Source organism: Stegodyphus dumicola, chromosome 4, assembly GCF_044657685.1.
Source record: "Stegodyphus dumicola isolate Sdum_Otavi_A_Nest chromosome 4, ASM4465768v1".
Classification (NCBI taxonomy): Eukaryota; Metazoa; Arthropoda; class Arachnida; order Araneae; family Eresidae; genus Stegodyphus; species Stegodyphus dumicola.
In genome coordinates this window covers 27,697,964-27,715,997 of record NC_140771.1, presented here as the reverse complement: position 1 = coordinate 27,715,997, position 18,034 = coordinate 27,697,964, and the positions used below count along the sequence as shown (strand labels likewise).

Sequence of the window (18,034 nt, the reverse complement as noted above, 5' to 3'; positions counted from 1 at the left end):
GAGCGGTAAAATCACTGAATACTGGTACAGTACAAAGTCCGAGATCCAGAATGATCTAAAATCCAGACATCAAAGCTACCAACAACCTTTTTTTTTTTGTATGCTTTACACATATGTGTTTGATTACCTCCCCCCCCAATAATAAAACATTGGGCATTAATTGAGTCCAAATTCTTAATTTCACTTCAGCGCTTAATAACTTGTTATCGAAGAAACAGTCATTAAGCATAAATTTTGTGATAAATAATTTGATCCATAGCTGTGGATCACTTGGCATATTATCTAAAACTGAAACATTCTGCATAGAAACATCGTTGATTTTACACCAACTAGTATTTTATATCCGTGATGCCAACTTGGCGAATCATCATTTATTATATTTGGCTTTTCATCATTGCATGTCAGCACATGACAACTTGAATAATGACTCATGCAGTGAAACCTAAACAATTTGTTTTTTATATTAGTAATTGAATAACAGAGTATGGTGGCTTGGAGGTGATTACAGATTTAAGTTATATGCACAAAGAAATGTTGACAAAGAAAAATTTAACAAAAATTTCTTTCCGTATGCTAAAAATAATTTTGTTAATGATACTCATAGGCCAAAAGATTATTCCCATAAACCCAGAACTGATGCCAGAGCTCGTATGGCTGTACAAGGCGGCAGAATTTTTGGAATTTAGAGAAGCACAAAATTAAGGGAATAACAAAGTTTTTAGAATTTAGAGAAAGCACTGGGACCCAAGATTTAGGGGCAGCAGAAATTTAGAATTTAGAACCAGCTGAGACTGCATCAGACGGTATTTGATAAGCCTTAAGTGTATGTGGGAATTTATTTATTTAGAACTTGGATAAAGCATATGCAAGAAATAGACATAAGTATAATAACTAACTAAAATAATATAATTCAGGCTTAACTGTCTCAGTACATGATAGAGAAGCAAGTTCAAATTTAGCAGAACAATTTGTCTTTCGTCACCAGTTACTGAAGCTGTTGAACTATTTGCAGATGAATTTATTGAACTCGCTAATAGTGAAAAGTTATCCCCAGAACAATTTTACAATGCTGATGAAACTGGCCTTTTCTGGCAATATGCACTGTAAAATACCTTAACAACTTCTACAGAAAAGGCTTCAAGTGGTGTCACAGATTCCAGAGCGAGACAAACAATTTTAGCATGACAAATGCTGCACGAACAGACAAATGCAAACTTTTGTTAATCAAAACAGACAAATTAAACTTTTGTTTAACATTTCTAGAACTGTATTTATTATGTACATAAAAAGATCATAAATTTTTGTACAGAGCATCAGAAATAAACAAATTTTCTGTCTTGTACAATTGTTTGTTGATGAGAAGTTTCATTTGTCAATAGTTCTTTAAAAATAATATCTTATATTTTAATTTTTATTATATTGTATAACCTCGAGCATTTAAAGGAGTAAAGATTTTCCTGTTATATATCATGCAAATAAAACAGTATGGATAACACAAGCATTACTGAATAATTGGTTTGAAAATCATTTCATACCCGAGGCTCGACAACATTTTAATTGGATTTGTTTACCTGATGATGCAAAAATTATCCTGATTGTAGACAACTGTGTGGCTCATACTTCACTTTAAAGTTTTAGTGAAAAATAATGTAACTGTATTATTCTTTCCTCCAAATTGTACGTCCATCATTCAGCCTATAAATATCGGAGTAGTGCGTATGCTGAAATACAAGTATAAAGTAGCATTTTTAAAGCCCATGTTAAGTATCTTGAATAATGACAAGTCTCTTCAGGAATTTTTGAAATATTTTAGCATAAAATCTCCTATGTGAAGCATCATAAATCGTGGGAGAACGTGTCTCCAGATACCTTAAAAAAATGCTTGATGTAATTTATGACCAGCTACTATATTTCATGGTGAGGCTGGTGAAAATGGTAGCTGTGAATTTGAAGGTTTTTGAATATCGCAAACCAAAGGTGAAATTTTCCAATTAACGGATTTTGTAAAGAAATGTGGAGAAGCGGTAATAAATGAAGATGATATAATGGAGGATTTTCATTGCGATGACAATGCCCCAATCGTCAATCAATTAACAAATGGCGAAATCTGTAGTATAGTTCTAGATCCAGAAAATACTGCTACTTATAGTGAAGAAAGTGACAGAGAGTTATTGAGAATGAAAAAATTTTGATTGACTAGTCGGAATTTTCAAATCAGCAATTACAAGGCTTGAAAAATGGAACTTTGTAACTGAACTGAAATTATGTCTGTCTATAGAACTGAAGAGAAAGTATTAGCACAAAAAACAAAGCAACTTAAACGACCTACACTGAAAATAAATATTTACTAAAGTAAACAAATATTTTTATTTTATAATTTCTACGTGTCATCTTACTAGATTTAAACTGATGATCTAATATCCAGAAAAATCCTAAATCTGGAATCGCTGAAGACCTGATCTCACACTTCTGACCTGTGTTTGATTCCAGGTGAATGGGCTGGCTGCATGGGCATTTTCATGGTTTTCTCCATGTATAATGTATAGATGATCCACTTTTCCTTAGAAAGTTGTTTAAAAAAGCTTCCCTCCTCTTAGACAGATAGCCCTTAATGTGCTTTGCTATAACCAACTAAACCAATCAAATGTTTTTGATCCTTTTCCTCACTTTACAAAAAAGCTTTATTGTTCAACTTTGAAATCCATGACAACAGCTGTTAATCATTGGATTAACAGCATGAAAATTCGTTTCGAGGAAAGAGGATTTTTTAGGGAAAACAAAGTGAGATGTCATAGTAATAAATGCTGCCAATTAATATCTCTTGTTAGCTGGAATTTGTTTTAAGATTCATTGCATACTCTGAGGAGATTTTTTTAAAATGGTTTCTAATAATATTAATATGAAAGTAAAAGATTAATAAATTATTAACTTATTTGCATTATATATATATAATTAAATTTCTGTCTTTCAGGTTGAAGTAAATGGGGTAGAATATCAACCAGTTAATCCCTGTTCTAATAAGAAGCAGGCAAAAGCAGAGACTGCCAGTCTCTGTCTGCAGGCTCTCAATGTATTTCCCAAGTGAATTGTCATATAAGTTTTACACAATATATAGAACTTCCTTAGAAAAATGGACACATGTAATCTATTACAAAGTTATTTTAATGTTAACAAATTTTCTGTCTTGTACAATTGTTTGTTGATGAGAAGTTTCATTTGTCAATAGTTCTTTAAAAATATCTCATATTTTAATTTTTATTATATTGTATGTATAATAACTTGTTTTTTCTTCACATGTACAATTCAGACAAGCAGATTCTATCCATATTCCCCCTTACTCACTGTAGGTGTAATTACAACCAGATTAACCATTAATCCAGATTATTTTCTAAAACTGCATTTATTTTGTACATAAAAATGTCATAAATTTTAGTACAGGCATCAGAAATAAAAATTTATGGATTTGCTCTTCCTGTACTTAGTTTAAAATAATTATAATTTTTTTGAGGGGGGAGATCCAAGTATAGAGAAAAAAATTAAATGTAGTATCCGGAATCAGTCAGTCATAGCCATTTGTGCAGCATATATAAATATAATATTTTTTATCAGTGCAACAGAATGCCAATATGCTACATAATAATTTATGTTCTTTAAATACCTTTGTATCAAAATCAAGGAAAGAAACAAAATCATATTGTGGATGCTGAGAAAGTCCTTATACACCTAAGTCTGATTCTGCATGGTGAATAGGTTGCTCCCCAACATTATCATATTGCTACAAAAGCCTTGGGGGGGGGGAATTCTAAAAGCTTTCAATTTTTATATTATGCCCAAAGGGGCTTTTGTTTTAACGTTTTGTGTGTTACATTTATTTTTTAAATATGTTCTTCACACTTAAACCATAAAATTCAATTCAACAGCAATATCACAAAATATTTAAAAAGAGCATATCTTTAGAATTTCCAGTACACAGTCTCACATTATGGAGATAAAAATGGTTTTTTTTTTTTTTTCTTTCCATACAGTGTTGCCATTGCTTGCTTTAAAATGGTTGAGTTTGTTAATCAAAAATTCGAAGTTTTACAAAATATGAAATAAATAATAAAACAAAAATTTGGGCTTCCGGATGCCCAAATTGGAGTGGAGGACTACATTATTTAAAATATGATGTCTCTAGATCCCATTGTTTTTTCACAGTGCGAGAAACATATACATTCATGCAAATTCTTCATTATTTAATTTCTTTAAATATAATGCACATCTCTAATATTTGGTGGCAAAAATTTGAAAAGTAAAATGCCAGAATGAAATGAATAGCTCCTCTGGGCTAACAATTGAAGACAAGTTCCCGATATGAAAATGTAGTTGAACAAAATAATCTTTATTCAGTTTCTATTAAATTCTTGGTTAAATCCTTATTTAGTTTTTAATTATTTTATAAACTTTTTGATGGGCTCATGAATATATCAATAATTTTTCACAAAAAACGTCAAACTCCAAAGTTCAAGTGATTAAATAAATACTTAGTAAATAAAATTTTTCTGTTGTTAATTAAATCATCTTTAATCCTAGTTACTCATTCATAATAAACTAACATTTTTCTAAATAATTAACTTTTTTCTTTTTAAAGTTAGCTGTCTGAAGTGAGATTTTGATATATTTACAGATAAGAGGATTTATTTATTTACTTTAGAATAAAAGGCCAAACTTATGTATTTGTTCATGTAATTTATAATTTGAGGAATTCAGTACTCAAAATATTTATCACAGATTCTAAACTTTCAAAAAATATGATTGTAACCTGCATCTTTTACCTAATTACCTGATAAAAGCCCGCTGGACACGACTTTATTGATTATTGCTTTATTTGGCTATTTTATGATGGGAAAACACCTCACAATTCTACTTTCTGATTAAAGTGGTTAGCTGTAATGCTTTGATAATAAACCTGAAATTTTATTTTTGCAATACCGATAAATTAGAGGTGTGTGCATACTTACATGTGTGATAATTAAAAAATATAATCATGAAATTTCTGAAAAAGTTTTCTTTTTTTAAAACTTTGTATGGCTAAGATTAATTATTTTTTGAAAGGAATCATTAATCTGCATTCTAAAATTTTTTTTTTAAAGAGCGATTTTCTTATCTTTCATAATTACACATGTCGTCACATTACAAACAAACTATAAGTTTGTGTGAGCACTGTACATTTGCCTGTGGACCTCCAACTCATGGTGCTTGGATTTATCTTCGAACTACTATGCCCAAAATGATAGTTTCCAAGACAAGTGAATTATGATCTTATCATTGTGTTGCACGTAAATGTTCTGTAGGAGAGATTTTTTTTTGGGGGGGGGAGGTGTTAATTATCTGAACAAACAGATAACAGCAGCATGACAATACCATACCTGCCAACTTTTACGAATTTTTCGTAATTTTTACGAAAATGCGTTTGTCTTTACGATCGTAATCCATTTTTTACGATTTTTTTCCTTTTTCAAGTGTTTTTAGTGATTTTTGTCGAAATTTTAGAATTTTTCGCCAATTGCATCGTGTTTTACCGCCAACTACCGACTACTTCGAATAAAGTAACCTGCGGTTTCTCCCAACTCGCCGCTTAACCAGCCAATCCAATGCGCTGAACGTGTTTCTCCCAATCTTTTCTTTGTGGGCGCCAGATTAATTTTTTTCGCGTTCGCTTCAGCAGCAAGGGAATTACTCAGCGAGCGTGGATTGTCACATTCTGTTCTTTTTTTGTTTGTTTGTTTGCACGTGCTACAAATTTTCTTAATACGTCATTGTTACAAAATGAGTTAAAAAAAAAACGCATTCTCAATATTTTCGGCCTGCCTACAAAGCCAAATTTCCAACAATTAAAGAATCCTTCAAAGGAAATAACTATGCATTTTGAAACGTGTGTGACTTCATAATAAGTCACGGTGGAAGAAGCGATATTGTGAAGCATGTTAAGTCTAAGTTAATGCTTCGGCTTCGACAACATCAAAGAAAGTGGATGATTTTTTTTTCAAATTCGGCTATGAATTCGGATGCCGATGTCATTTTGGCAGAGTGTTTGTTTACTGCATTCCTCATCGAACACAACGTGCCGTTAAGCGCTGCCGATCACGCCGGTCAACTTTTCAGACGGATGTTTCCCGACTCCAAGATTGCTCAGAAATATGCTTGTGCTCGCATGAAAACATCTTCTATTGTGAACGAATTGCTTGCGATACACAAAGTAAAATGATAGCTGCACTCCAGAATTCAGCATTTTCGGTGTCAATCAATGGCAGCAACGACAGCGATTGGAAGCTTTACCCCATCGTTGTCACATATTTCTGTGATGTTTCTAACGAAATGAAAACAAAACTATGTTTTGTTCTTCAATTTCACCAAAAACTCTAGAAAACATTTTAATTGCTAAATGTTATGAGGAAACTAATTGTTATGACGGGAAATTTTCCAAAGAATTTTTGGCTAAAGCCAAAAAATGCACTCTAAATTCATTGCAATAATTTTTTTTGTGTAACATTAAGTTCTTGTTTTATGTTTCCTAATAAATTTTTTAGTTACTACTTAATTGAGATTTACTAATGTAAGTACAATTTTCTTTTTTCTATTTGTATAAATTATTTTTTAATATCAAAGCATGATATTAATTCTTCGTGTTCTTCTTAATTTTGGAGAAATCTTCTAAATTTTTATCTTTAGAGGTTGGCAGGTATGCAACACCAATAAATTAGAGGTCTTGTGACTTTTAAGATACTGCCTTTGGATACTTACTAAATGGTTTGCGAACATCAAAGGTAAAAAGCCCACACCATGACCACAGTACATATATTATAGATAAAATTGTTTCATCTCATCAATTTCGATGACGAATGAGGTTAGGTTATTAAATTACGACAAAGCCTCGAGGGCTATCTGCCTAAGGGGAGGGATCCTGCTTCGTGGAGGACTTTCTAATGATGATGAATGAAAAGCCAGTGATGAATCAGTAGGTGATGTGATACATAATCAGCAACACATCTAGATTTCCAAAAGAATCTGAAATTTCCCTTACCATTTTAAAGACTATGTACCAAGAAACATGAATATGGACATTCGGTGCTATGTAACATGCCTGAATATACAATATACCTACATACCTTTTTCTTGCATCAATGCCTTTTTAATGAATAGTTTCATCAACCCTCTTACATTTTTCTTTATAATGTACAGTATACAGCATAATCATGATACAAATAAATGCACAAAATAATTTAAAGATAACATTAAATTGAAGTTTTTCAATCATTACAACTTTACGAAAACAGGTGAGAGATTGCATCAGATTACTATTATTAGAACAGCCAAGAGAAAATTTCATAAGTTTCTTTTGACCATGAGCTATTTGCCAATGTGTTTATTTTAACATTAGTGAGTGATTTTGTCAGGCAAGAACTTATTCAGTCCAATTTGTCTGATGATCAGGAGGAATTATATGATTGTTTTTTCTTCTCACCGATAAATTTTTTCATTGTCTGAGACACCTTACTGGTTTAACTGTGCTAGCTTATAAAAAATGGGAATTTATGAAACTCAAGGCTTTTTCCCACCTTTTTTGCATTTGCTTTTCTTTGGTTTGGTTGGCAGTTGAATGAGTTAGTGGTATTATGGAAAAGCATTTGCTGTTGCGATGGCTGCTGTCATTATTCTCAGTATTTTTATATGTGCTATTGCCTGTTTTCCTTCTAAGCTTCTTCTTTGATAACAATCCTTTTTCTGGACTTGGCATTTCACTCAATGGTGATCATGCTCCAGACACTAGTTGCACGATTTGCAAAACCTACAACATCCAATGCAACATTGTTTATTCATGCCTTGATTAATCTGTCATTCAAAACCTTCATCTCAAGAGGCAAGCCGCTTTGTTGTTTACTCTTATCCATTGCCTGTTCACATTTAGCTATTAATCCAAAGAGTAAATAGTAAGCCTGTTGGGAATCCCTGATGTAAACTATATTTATATTATCTATATAAATTTGCCAGTGTTTTGTTAGCCACTTTTAAAATGACATAATGATGGAGTTTTGAGTTTCAGAATGGCATTTTGAATTTGAATTTATGATGTGTATGCTGGAACTTTCATTAAATGCTAAAACTGTGTATACAATCTCTAATTGCATGAAAATCTTTTTCTGCAGAATAAGCAGAACACATTTTTCCTAATTTAAAAATGCAACACAACAATTTTTACGTATACATCAGGAGAAGAATTATGATTAGAGAGAAGTTTGCAATTTGCATTCAGTATTCTTTTAATCTTGAATTTTTTTCAAGCATTTAATAAGTGAAAAAAAATCATTAACATTATCATCAACATAAGAATTTATTTACAAATTTTACATATACACACACAAAAATATGATGATGATGAAGTAGTTCTGTGTCTCTAGAGCAAAGATAACGAACCTAAATTAGCCATTGATATTAGTGGAAGTATGCAATCTTCCTGGACTACTGTAGTACCAAATCTCAATTTGATTATACTATTACTTGCTCCATATCCTGTACAGAGCATCACTTCACTTTGTGAGGCATAAATCTTGAACAGTAACAGAAGATGGCAATTTCTACCTTCCACTGACTCTATTTCCATACAAATTGAAGGATGCCCATGTCTGATACAGATCTCTTCAATTTGTTCAACAACTTTCACATGAGTCTCAGTGTGGATATCAGAATGTACTGTAGGAAAAATAAGTAGTTAACAGTTATAAGCAGATACTGGCAATTACCCCCCAAAGTTCTGTACATTAATTTCCCTCTAAAATACAGCCATTATTGCATATGTTGTGTTAACATGGAATTTTGCAAAATGTGCAAGTTAGTTTGCTGACAATACTAAATTAATTTTTGAGAAAGTGAATTTTTTGCACACATTATTTTCAGTGTTGTAGGAATGCAGTATTCCAATGTTCATTAAAGAGATTTTCTGAGCTGTTTTTTGCACTGAGGGGGGGGGGAGAATTTTACATTCTGGACTGCATTCAATTACCAGTTGCCGCTGCCCTTTCTCTTCTTTGATCATGCTCTTGTTGACACCAAATCATTTACCCATGTCAATATTCTTCACTATGAAATATACACTCAGTTTAGCTGCTGAACTGCATTATTTACTGATTACCTTCAAATATTCTTCCAAATGTAAGGATGATCTTATTATACCAATATGAATTTGTAATTATTAATGTATTAGAAAAAGATGTGCTTTTGAATGATGGTGTCTGTTATATTACATTATTACCAGAAATATTTAAACTACATATGTGTTTGCTTCTTATAGTAGTTTTCAAAACATAGCAGTGGATGTCATATTATCTTTTTGAGTTATGCATGCAGTTCACAGTTGCATGCATGCACAACCTGCATGCAGTTCACAGTTGTACACAAATTACATGTTGCCTGCAGTAAATCCCACGATGACATATATTTTCTTTTTACAATATTTCAGAAGCTATGAGTGTCAGTACAAGGGCTTGATGTGTACAAGCTGCAAAAGAAAACACATTAAATTATAAATATACATCGGCAAATTTATCAGAACATACTGTGATTAACTATTTCAATCTCAGAAGCTTTACAGTTCTGTCTTCAGAGTCGCAGCCAAAATTTTTCAGTGGGTACAAGCAATTTGCCTCTCATTTAGCTCAAAGTCGCATTAAATCAAATTCTTATAATAAAGAGCAGTTTGCATTTAGTTACTAAATAAAGAAAAGGAATTCCTTCAGCTGCTCTTAGCCAACTAGGATTCTTCTGATAACTGACTATACAAGATTCAGACAGTAAGATAGCAATATATTTTTAATACTATTTATGCTTAAACTGTTAAAAATTAGTTAATCAGAGCATGCCCTCAATCTCAGCTTTTTACATTTTCAACATGAAATTCAAAATGAACCATAAATTTTAAACTTGTACGAGTATCAGTTTTATTTTAGAATAAGAAGTCTTCCAAAAAACCTAGATATTGTACAGACAAAGCCAAACTGATGCATAATATAATAAGATACTGCATTATGACGTTTCTATTGACCATTAATAATTAATTTTTTAATTTGCAGCTAAACCGATAAGAATTTCAAAACAATGTCAAAATGGGTGCCATGTTCTAAACACCAAAATAATAAAGAAAAAGAAAATTATATTTCTGAAACTTATTGCCATGGTGATAATCTTTCTACAAATGAATAATAGCTATCAAGAAAATGGAAATGAAATATATATTAGCAACATACTACATCTATGGCATATGCCAAATTTTACTGAAAGACATTATAAATGTGCACAGATATATTCATGATGTCTAGACATGCTCTTTTTTAAGATAATCTTTGTTCATATTTGATGAATTGAGTAAATGTTTTTTTAAGGTGTCATACTTGACCTTGATATCATTATGGAAAATTTAGTAATAATATGTTTATATGTCTTATTCTTGCTGTAATTGTGTACAAAAAGCTGAACTATTACTTTTAATGGTATGGCAAGTTGATAGTTTATTTTATAAACAGTTTCCATATTTTGATTTCAATTTCTCCACACCTGTCTACATAAATGTTCAAATTTCGTCTAAAGGAATGGGTATAAGTTAAAAATGAATGGTTCTGTTTCTCAGATTATTACTTAAATTGTTCACTAGAATCATTCTTTATTATTTTATTCTTATATTAAGTTTTAAATAATGTGTAGAAACTACCATTCCTTATTTTTTTAGTAATATAAATTTAGTGAACTATAGTTATTAAATTAGATGGTAATTATGTTTAGTTTTCTATCCAAAAGGACTGCACGTTTAATTTCTATCCAAAAGGAAAAAATTAAATATATTTTAGAAAAGTCGATTTGCATATCATAAAAATGGACTGAACACACAGCAAAGAATAACAAGAACTTTTTGATAATTTCACATGTAACTATAACTGACCTGAAGTTTGATTGTCCCTGTACTATCTTGATTTACTCTTATTAAGTTAGCTGATAATTAGGTTTAGTTTTCTATCCAAAAAGAATGCATGTTTAATTTTCTATCCATAAGTACTGATTGTTTAATTTTCTATCCAAAATGAAAAAAAAAAAAAAAATTAAATATATTTTAGAAAAGTCAATTTGCATATCATAAGAATGGACTGAACACACAGCAAAAATAATGAGACCTTTTTGATAATTTAACATGCAACTAAAACTGACATGGAATTTGGCTGCCCCTGTACTATCATGATTTTTAGGGCGGATTTTTTTCTGTATTTAATGAACAATTATCTTTCACATTTATATTATTTCACATAAATCAATGTAAGTATCATTGGAACTTCTCACCTAGGTGCTTTTTTTTTTTTTTTTTTTAGTTTAATTAATCATTATTACATTTCAAATAAGCTCATCTGTTTCTAAGAGTTATACTTTTATTTGGACTTAACTACAAATTGAGTTCAAAACTGTAGGTCCAATAAAAATCATTAACTTTTAATATTAAAAATTATGCTGAAATAAACAAAACTGAAGGCTGAACTCTTCAATATTTCCTATTTCAAAAGTAAATTGAAAACAAACTGTAAATGGAGGCAATAAATAATCAGAACAATTTAAAAGATTTTGACTCGCAGTAGCAACACACATTAGGTAACACTTAAAAGAATTTTCATTTACAGTAATAATACATATTAAAATAATACTTTTATTAATATGATTTTTTTTCCTGAACACATTATCCATTTCTATTTCAACAAAACATAAAATCATGAAACTAATATTTTATTAACGTAAGCATTAGAACACCACATAATATTATTTTTTCCACACTGAATTAAAAGTAGAAATTATTTTGTACATAAGTAAAAACAAAGATCACCTTAACAGCTATACCTCATGTTATGATTGTCAATGAACGACGTGGGTAACAATGCCCAGTGAGTATGTAAAGGGTTTGGGCAGTAGGTTGGTGGCCAGCAACAAACCTTCTGAGTGTCCCATATGCACTGAGTGGGATTAAGGTCCTGAAACCATGCTGACTGTTCCATTTGAACTATAGTTTCTTCTTTAAGAAATTGGTACATGAGGTAAGCAGTGTGAGGACAAACATCATCTGCTTGCAAAATGAAGGTATCACAAATTGTGGCAGAATAAAGACAAATAAGAGGATTTAGTATGTCATCTCTGTACCTCCTACCACTCAGAGTTCCATATAACAGCACATAAAATTCTGTGCACCCACTTAGATACTCCTTCCCATGCACACAAATATCTCTTTCCCAAATGTTAGGCAGAAGATGTCGAGTTTTTGGTTTTCTTCATACGTACACATTTTGAGAATCAGCAGAAGTCATCAATGAACAGAACAGACCTGCACTGATTTTCAGGCCAAACAGCATGACTACATACGCAATTCAAATGTTCCCTCTAGTGGTGAAACACACACGGGATGCACTGTCTCAGTTGCCTAGCATACAGACCTCTTTCATGCAGCCTTTTGCATAATGTCCTGGTTGATACTATTCTTACTTAGCAGAAATAAGCACAGATCTAAACGAGATGAAGTTGCAGGCATCTTGCCTGTGCACTAAATTGCAGCTACCTTTGGTAGGTCTTCAAGAAGCTGAACAAGTAGTTAGAAATAACCGGTTTACTATGTCAACATTTAGCCATTTTGCAATGCCAGACTGTCTTGGCTTACTTCTAATTGACCTATGGCTCTATAACACAATTCTGCTAGCAAATGTTGCCTCAAACTCATTTTTACATTCTGGATATCTCAAAATTAATTAATATGCCAACATTCATTGAACAGCGACAACAATTCCTCTCTAACAGTTGGTTTTAAGCTGCATCGTATTTCTGTTAAGTGGTGGCAGCGCTATTGTTTTGTATAATGCTACCTGATGCAATTTGCTTATATTTGTAACATACCGAAGAATTCTGAACTACTTTTAGCGATTTATCACAATTTTTCAGCTTGAAGCTTGTGAAAATCTATGTATTTGTAAAATGCATATGGCAGGAAAGATTTTACATTCAGAGAACTGAATTATTAACTTTTCATTGCATAGAAAATCAAAGAGCTCACTGAGCTAAATGCAATTCTCAATATTTATAATCTCATTTCAAACAGAAGACAGGCAGCAAATGTTATTGCTAATAAATACAATTACTATACTGTAATAACATATTTTGTTCATCATTAACAAATATTGAAATGCATAAAGGTGGTACTTTTTTGGGGGCAGGGCTGGAAATTTTCAGAAAAATTCAGATGTATAAAAACCATAAGTTTCTTTTAAGACAGATTAAAACAAAATCAGTGGGAATGAAAAAATCGAGCAAGTTTAAATATATTTTTAGACTATCACTGCTCAGTAAAAAGACCAAGTATATTTAAATAGATTTTTTTAGGTTATCACTGCATTTAAAGCTCCAGATACAGGTAATACTAAATATACTTTCCAAAATAAATGGAATCTGTAGTATAAATTTTGAGAAATGTAAAAATTCTGACACTCCCAGAAATCTACCTCTCCCTTTTGGGTGAAGGGAGAGGGGAAATTTTTTTTTAAATTTGCCTTGGAAAAGGCCAGTTTAGCATTCCAGACTAATTGTGTGAAAGAATGCAAGCTTATTTTCTATTAACTTAAGAGTATGATAATTCTCAGTCCAAAATCAACATCCTACTACTATAAAAAGTAATGTTTCCAGTGCTATTCTGAAATTGGGCTAATTCCTGGTTAGCAATTCCTAATTGATATAAACATAGTGAATATGATTTATGTCAAAATATTAAAAATAATGTTCAATATTTTAAATAGAAGAACAGGTACAAATTTTGGGTGCAAATATGAATTTATTTGATATGTGAAAAACTGGCACTGAATGAGAAACACTGTTTAAAGAATTTTTTGTATCTTTCATAAGCAATACTTACTGTTTTATCATCTGTTGTGAATCTACTGATCATGAAAATTTGTCTCTAAAGCAAAAAAACAACCCCCCCCCCAAAAAAAAATAATCCCCAACAGTTTAAAAAATTTTCTATAAATTGAATTTTTCTAAACTTTTGGGAAAACTTTGGGACCAGTATGTATAAAACAAATCATAATCATAGTATACATCATATTAACCATGTTCATCTACTAGAGTATGTTATAAGCATTATTTTAATATGAACAGTAGTAGTAGTAAATGTTCACATATGAACAATTCTCATCATTTGCTGCTTGTACTAAATGCTTCGGGAGCAGAGAAGCAATAAAAAATAATTTTCCTCTTTTTTCTCTTTTAGTTCCCTAGTTCTTTTTCATCTTTCAGTAAATTAGTTTCTGAATAAATTATGTGCTTTCTATAAATGTTTCATCTAATGTTTGAGATGAAATGAGGATTGTGTAATGAAATTATGATTACGAAAGTTATTTTGCATGATTAATTAAAGCAAAATTATATTTCAAATGGTTGCAAGGTTATAAGTCGAACATCGAGAATAAATATTGGAAAATGGTGGTAACTGGAGATCACCCCATGCACTCCTGTAAGTTGTTTTAATGCAGTAGAAAATAATCTTACATTTGCTTTTAATACTTCCCATAGCTTACAATTGAAATTACTTTATTTTGTTCTTTTGCAAAATTGAACAAAATTTCAAATTAATAAATAATTTGAATAAGGCACTGCAATATAAAGGGTTGAGGTACCCTAATGACTTCAGTTCAATGAAGTATTTCCATACATTTATATACAGAATGTCTAAAAATTTCATGTAGAAACTTTGAGAGGAAGCAGACATCAACATGAACCACATTCACATAGGAAAGCCAGACTGGAAATGGATAGGTGGTGTACAGTGTCATTTATTGCTTGATTGCGACATGCAAATTATGCATGTCAAAGTCTTATCTCTCAATCTGCAATGGATCCAGTTGCACAGAAAAGATAATCTACGATATGTGGCATTCGCACAGCAGTCTCTGAGCCAAAGTTCAATTGCCATGGAATTTCCATGCTGCGTTTGGTTTGTAGATGAAAAATTCTTTTACCATGGTAGCTTTTCCAGTCCCCACAGTCTATGTCAATCTAGACATGTTAGTCTAGGAGAACTCATACACTACGTGACTTCATGCTATATAATACCATTTTACCTTTCATGTGTTCTATCTACATGTGTTCTATCTTTCATGTGTTCTATGTACTTCATATCTTTTACGTTTTATGAATGTCTGTTTAATCCACCCATACCTGTCACCACACTGACTAGATGCTTAGAAGTAATACAACTTTTCTGGAAGAGATTCTGTTTGATTTACTGAACAATGCTTCAAGACTGTGCATCTTTGGTCATGGTTCCAACACAATGGAGCTTCAGCTATTGCACCATACATGCATATGAGTATATATGAAACAGATCTTTGGAGGTCAATAAATTGCATATGGTAGATCCATAATATGGTCTCTACGTATACCTGATATACATATACCTGATTTGTGGGAGACCTTCAAAGCCACTGTATACAAAATGCCCTTTGCTTCTAATATGGAACTCATGGCAAGAATTACCATTACTGCCTCTAGTATTAGCAAAATTTCAGATAACTGGAAATATTTAGTAATCAGTGCAGCATCGATATCAAGCATATATCGCTATTAATGGTCAAAACTTTAAATATTTCTTATGAAAAGATATTCTGTGTCTACCATTTGCTGAAGTACTAAATTTCAAAAGATATTTTGTTTAATTAACTAGCTATCTTATTATTTTGGCTTTTTCGTATTTCTACAAAAATCAGCTTCCAGCAAAATGTAAATCAGTTTAAAATTCAAATAAGTGTTTGTTTCAAAGTTTATCGGGAAGTATTTGGCAGCTGTTTATTCCATATTTCTGCTGCCTGCATTTTTTTTTTTTTTTTTTTTTTTGTGTGTGTGTGTGTGTGTGTGTTTGTTTGTGTGTGTGTGTGTGTGTTATGTGCTAAGTCAATGGAAACCAACTTCTTGATTACTTTTTGATTTACTAAATTAATTTGTAAATTTATTTTGAGAAGCTTATTAATTTACAAGACAGTGATTTTTGTGATACTTTTACTTTAGTAAGTGAGGCAGGACAAAAATATATCTAACAGTCTTTTATGGTTACTTTGGTTAGTTGGTAGTTTAAACTTAACAACATAACTGTATAATTTCACCTAATAAAATGTTTTTTGTATTGTGTTTTTGCGGTGCTTTTGTGTGTCTTATTGTGCTCTATGTCTTTGTGTGTCTTATTGTGTTCTGTGTCTTCTATCTCCTAATCTCATACAGGTGGTGTGCCTGATTATGCTTTTCTACATGAATACAGTTCATGTAGAAATGTGTGATTTCTATACCTCCCCTCAAATTTGGTAAGTAGAGTATTCAGGCATGCTGCAAAAATAGTATAAACAGGGGTTATCCCAGTTAACTTTATCTTTAAAATAAAATTACCTTTTGGAGCTTCAAGGAAATACTGATGAGATAAACATTTCTCTGCAGGAAGTCTAAGTAAAAAGAAAGAAAACATATTAAAAATATAACTTTAATTACTAAATTATAGTTTTCATTAAAATTTTGACACATAAATGAGAAACTAAAATAAGTTATCTAAAATAAAAATTAAAATAAATGTCTAAAAAATATAAAACAATATGTAAATATTAGTTTTTGTTTGAAATAAATAGTTTTTACATGCTATATGTTTCCCATGATCTCCTGAAAGACCTATTTTGATATTTGAATTTTAAATCATTAATCACGACTTTTAAATGTTTTCATAAATTATACATGAAAATGTAAGAAAATACTTCCCAGACACATATATAATATAATTATTCTGTTTTTGCAGATGCTTTACATCTGCACTTAAATAATAAATAAATTCGTAATTTGAAATTTAGACTTATAAATTAAAAAAATATTAAAATTATTTAATTTTTATAAAACAAAAAGTAAATAACAACAAATACTTTATATAGCACATTTCAAAGTGAAAGATATTTTCTTAACTTACAGCTACTGACAAAATTACATCCCAAGGCATCCCTGCTTGAACGACAATAAGATGAGTTATTCATTTGCATTTATAAATTGAGACTTTTAAAAAATTGGGGGGGGGGAATCAACCATCTTTCAAATCTGTACCCTGTTTGCTTTGATTCATAACTGATGTCTCTAATAGATAAATCATCAGTTTTCAAACATATTACTGAGTTTCTTCTCAATTATTAAGTAAATAAGAGCCAATGTACCTAAGGAAGTCCTCTATAAAACCTCCATTTCATTGGGCTGATGCTTTTGCATCTTTATTGTAACCAATGGGAAAAAATATAGAAAAAAGTCTGAAAGGATTCAGATTTTAAAGATCATCCAAAAGGGCTCTTTTAAAGTTTAATATAGTTTATCAGCAGAGATTATCATTAAACCAGATAGAATAGTGAACATTTTATAGGATATTTAGATGAATATGCATTTAGACTAACATAGAAATATTTACATATCTTCTGTATATTTAAAAAATAAAAAAATATGTAATGTAATTCTATAAAAACATTTTTTTAAATTTGATATATCATGAATTTTTATTTAAATCATTGATATATCATGAATTTTTATTTAAATCAATCAGATTAAAAAGTAAAAAAATAACATTTTGAGACTAATAACCCTTTTGGGCTTAAAAAAATATTCACGGGGGTAACAAAAATTGCTTTACTAATAATTAATTTTGCAAAAAAAATAAATAAATTAGCAATGTTTTTCAACTTTTTTTGGTGTAAGAAATTAATCTAGATTGCTTTGGCCATGAGTTACATAAAAACTAAAGCATATATAGCACAAATCATTAAAGCTTATTAAACACATCATTTCTAAGAGATTTTCTTCAGCTTTTCTCCAACCATGATCTCTTATGGTATATTTGTTTTTCTCATTTAATTTCTTTTCAGATGTCCTCGTAGGAAATTCTTAAAATCTGGTTCTTTTAAGCAGTAAGGATGCTAACTTA

At 30.8% G+C, this 18,034-nt stretch overlaps 2 protein-coding genes across 2 annotated transcripts in view; one reads left to right on the top strand and one right to left on the bottom strand.

The window, feature by feature from the left end:
• Son (Son RNA binding protein) overlaps positions 1-3,467 on the top strand; it is a 77,442-nt gene extending 73,975 nt beyond the window's left edge. Inside the window, exon 12 of the mRNA XM_085814633.1 lies at positions 2,972-3,467. Coding sequence (XP_085670759.1) covers positions 2,972-3,085 — 114 coding nt within the window. The 3' untranslated portion in view covers positions 3,086-3,467. The remainder of the gene's footprint in view (positions 1-2,971) is intronic.
• Positions 3,468-8,352: 4,885 nt separating this feature from the next.
• Positions 8,353-18,034, bottom strand: part of LOC118194028 (cyclin-dependent kinase 10-like) — a 65,374-nt gene continuing 55,692 nt past the window's right edge. The window contains exons 13-14 of the mRNA XM_035365240.2: positions 16,480-16,532; positions 8,353-9,535 (exon numbers count right to left, since the gene is read on the bottom strand). Of these exons, the coding sequence (XP_035221131.1) occupies positions 9,483-9,535; positions 16,480-16,532 (106 nt within the window). The 3' untranslated portion in view covers positions 8,353-9,482. The remainder of the gene's footprint in view (positions 9,536-16,479; positions 16,533-18,034) is intronic.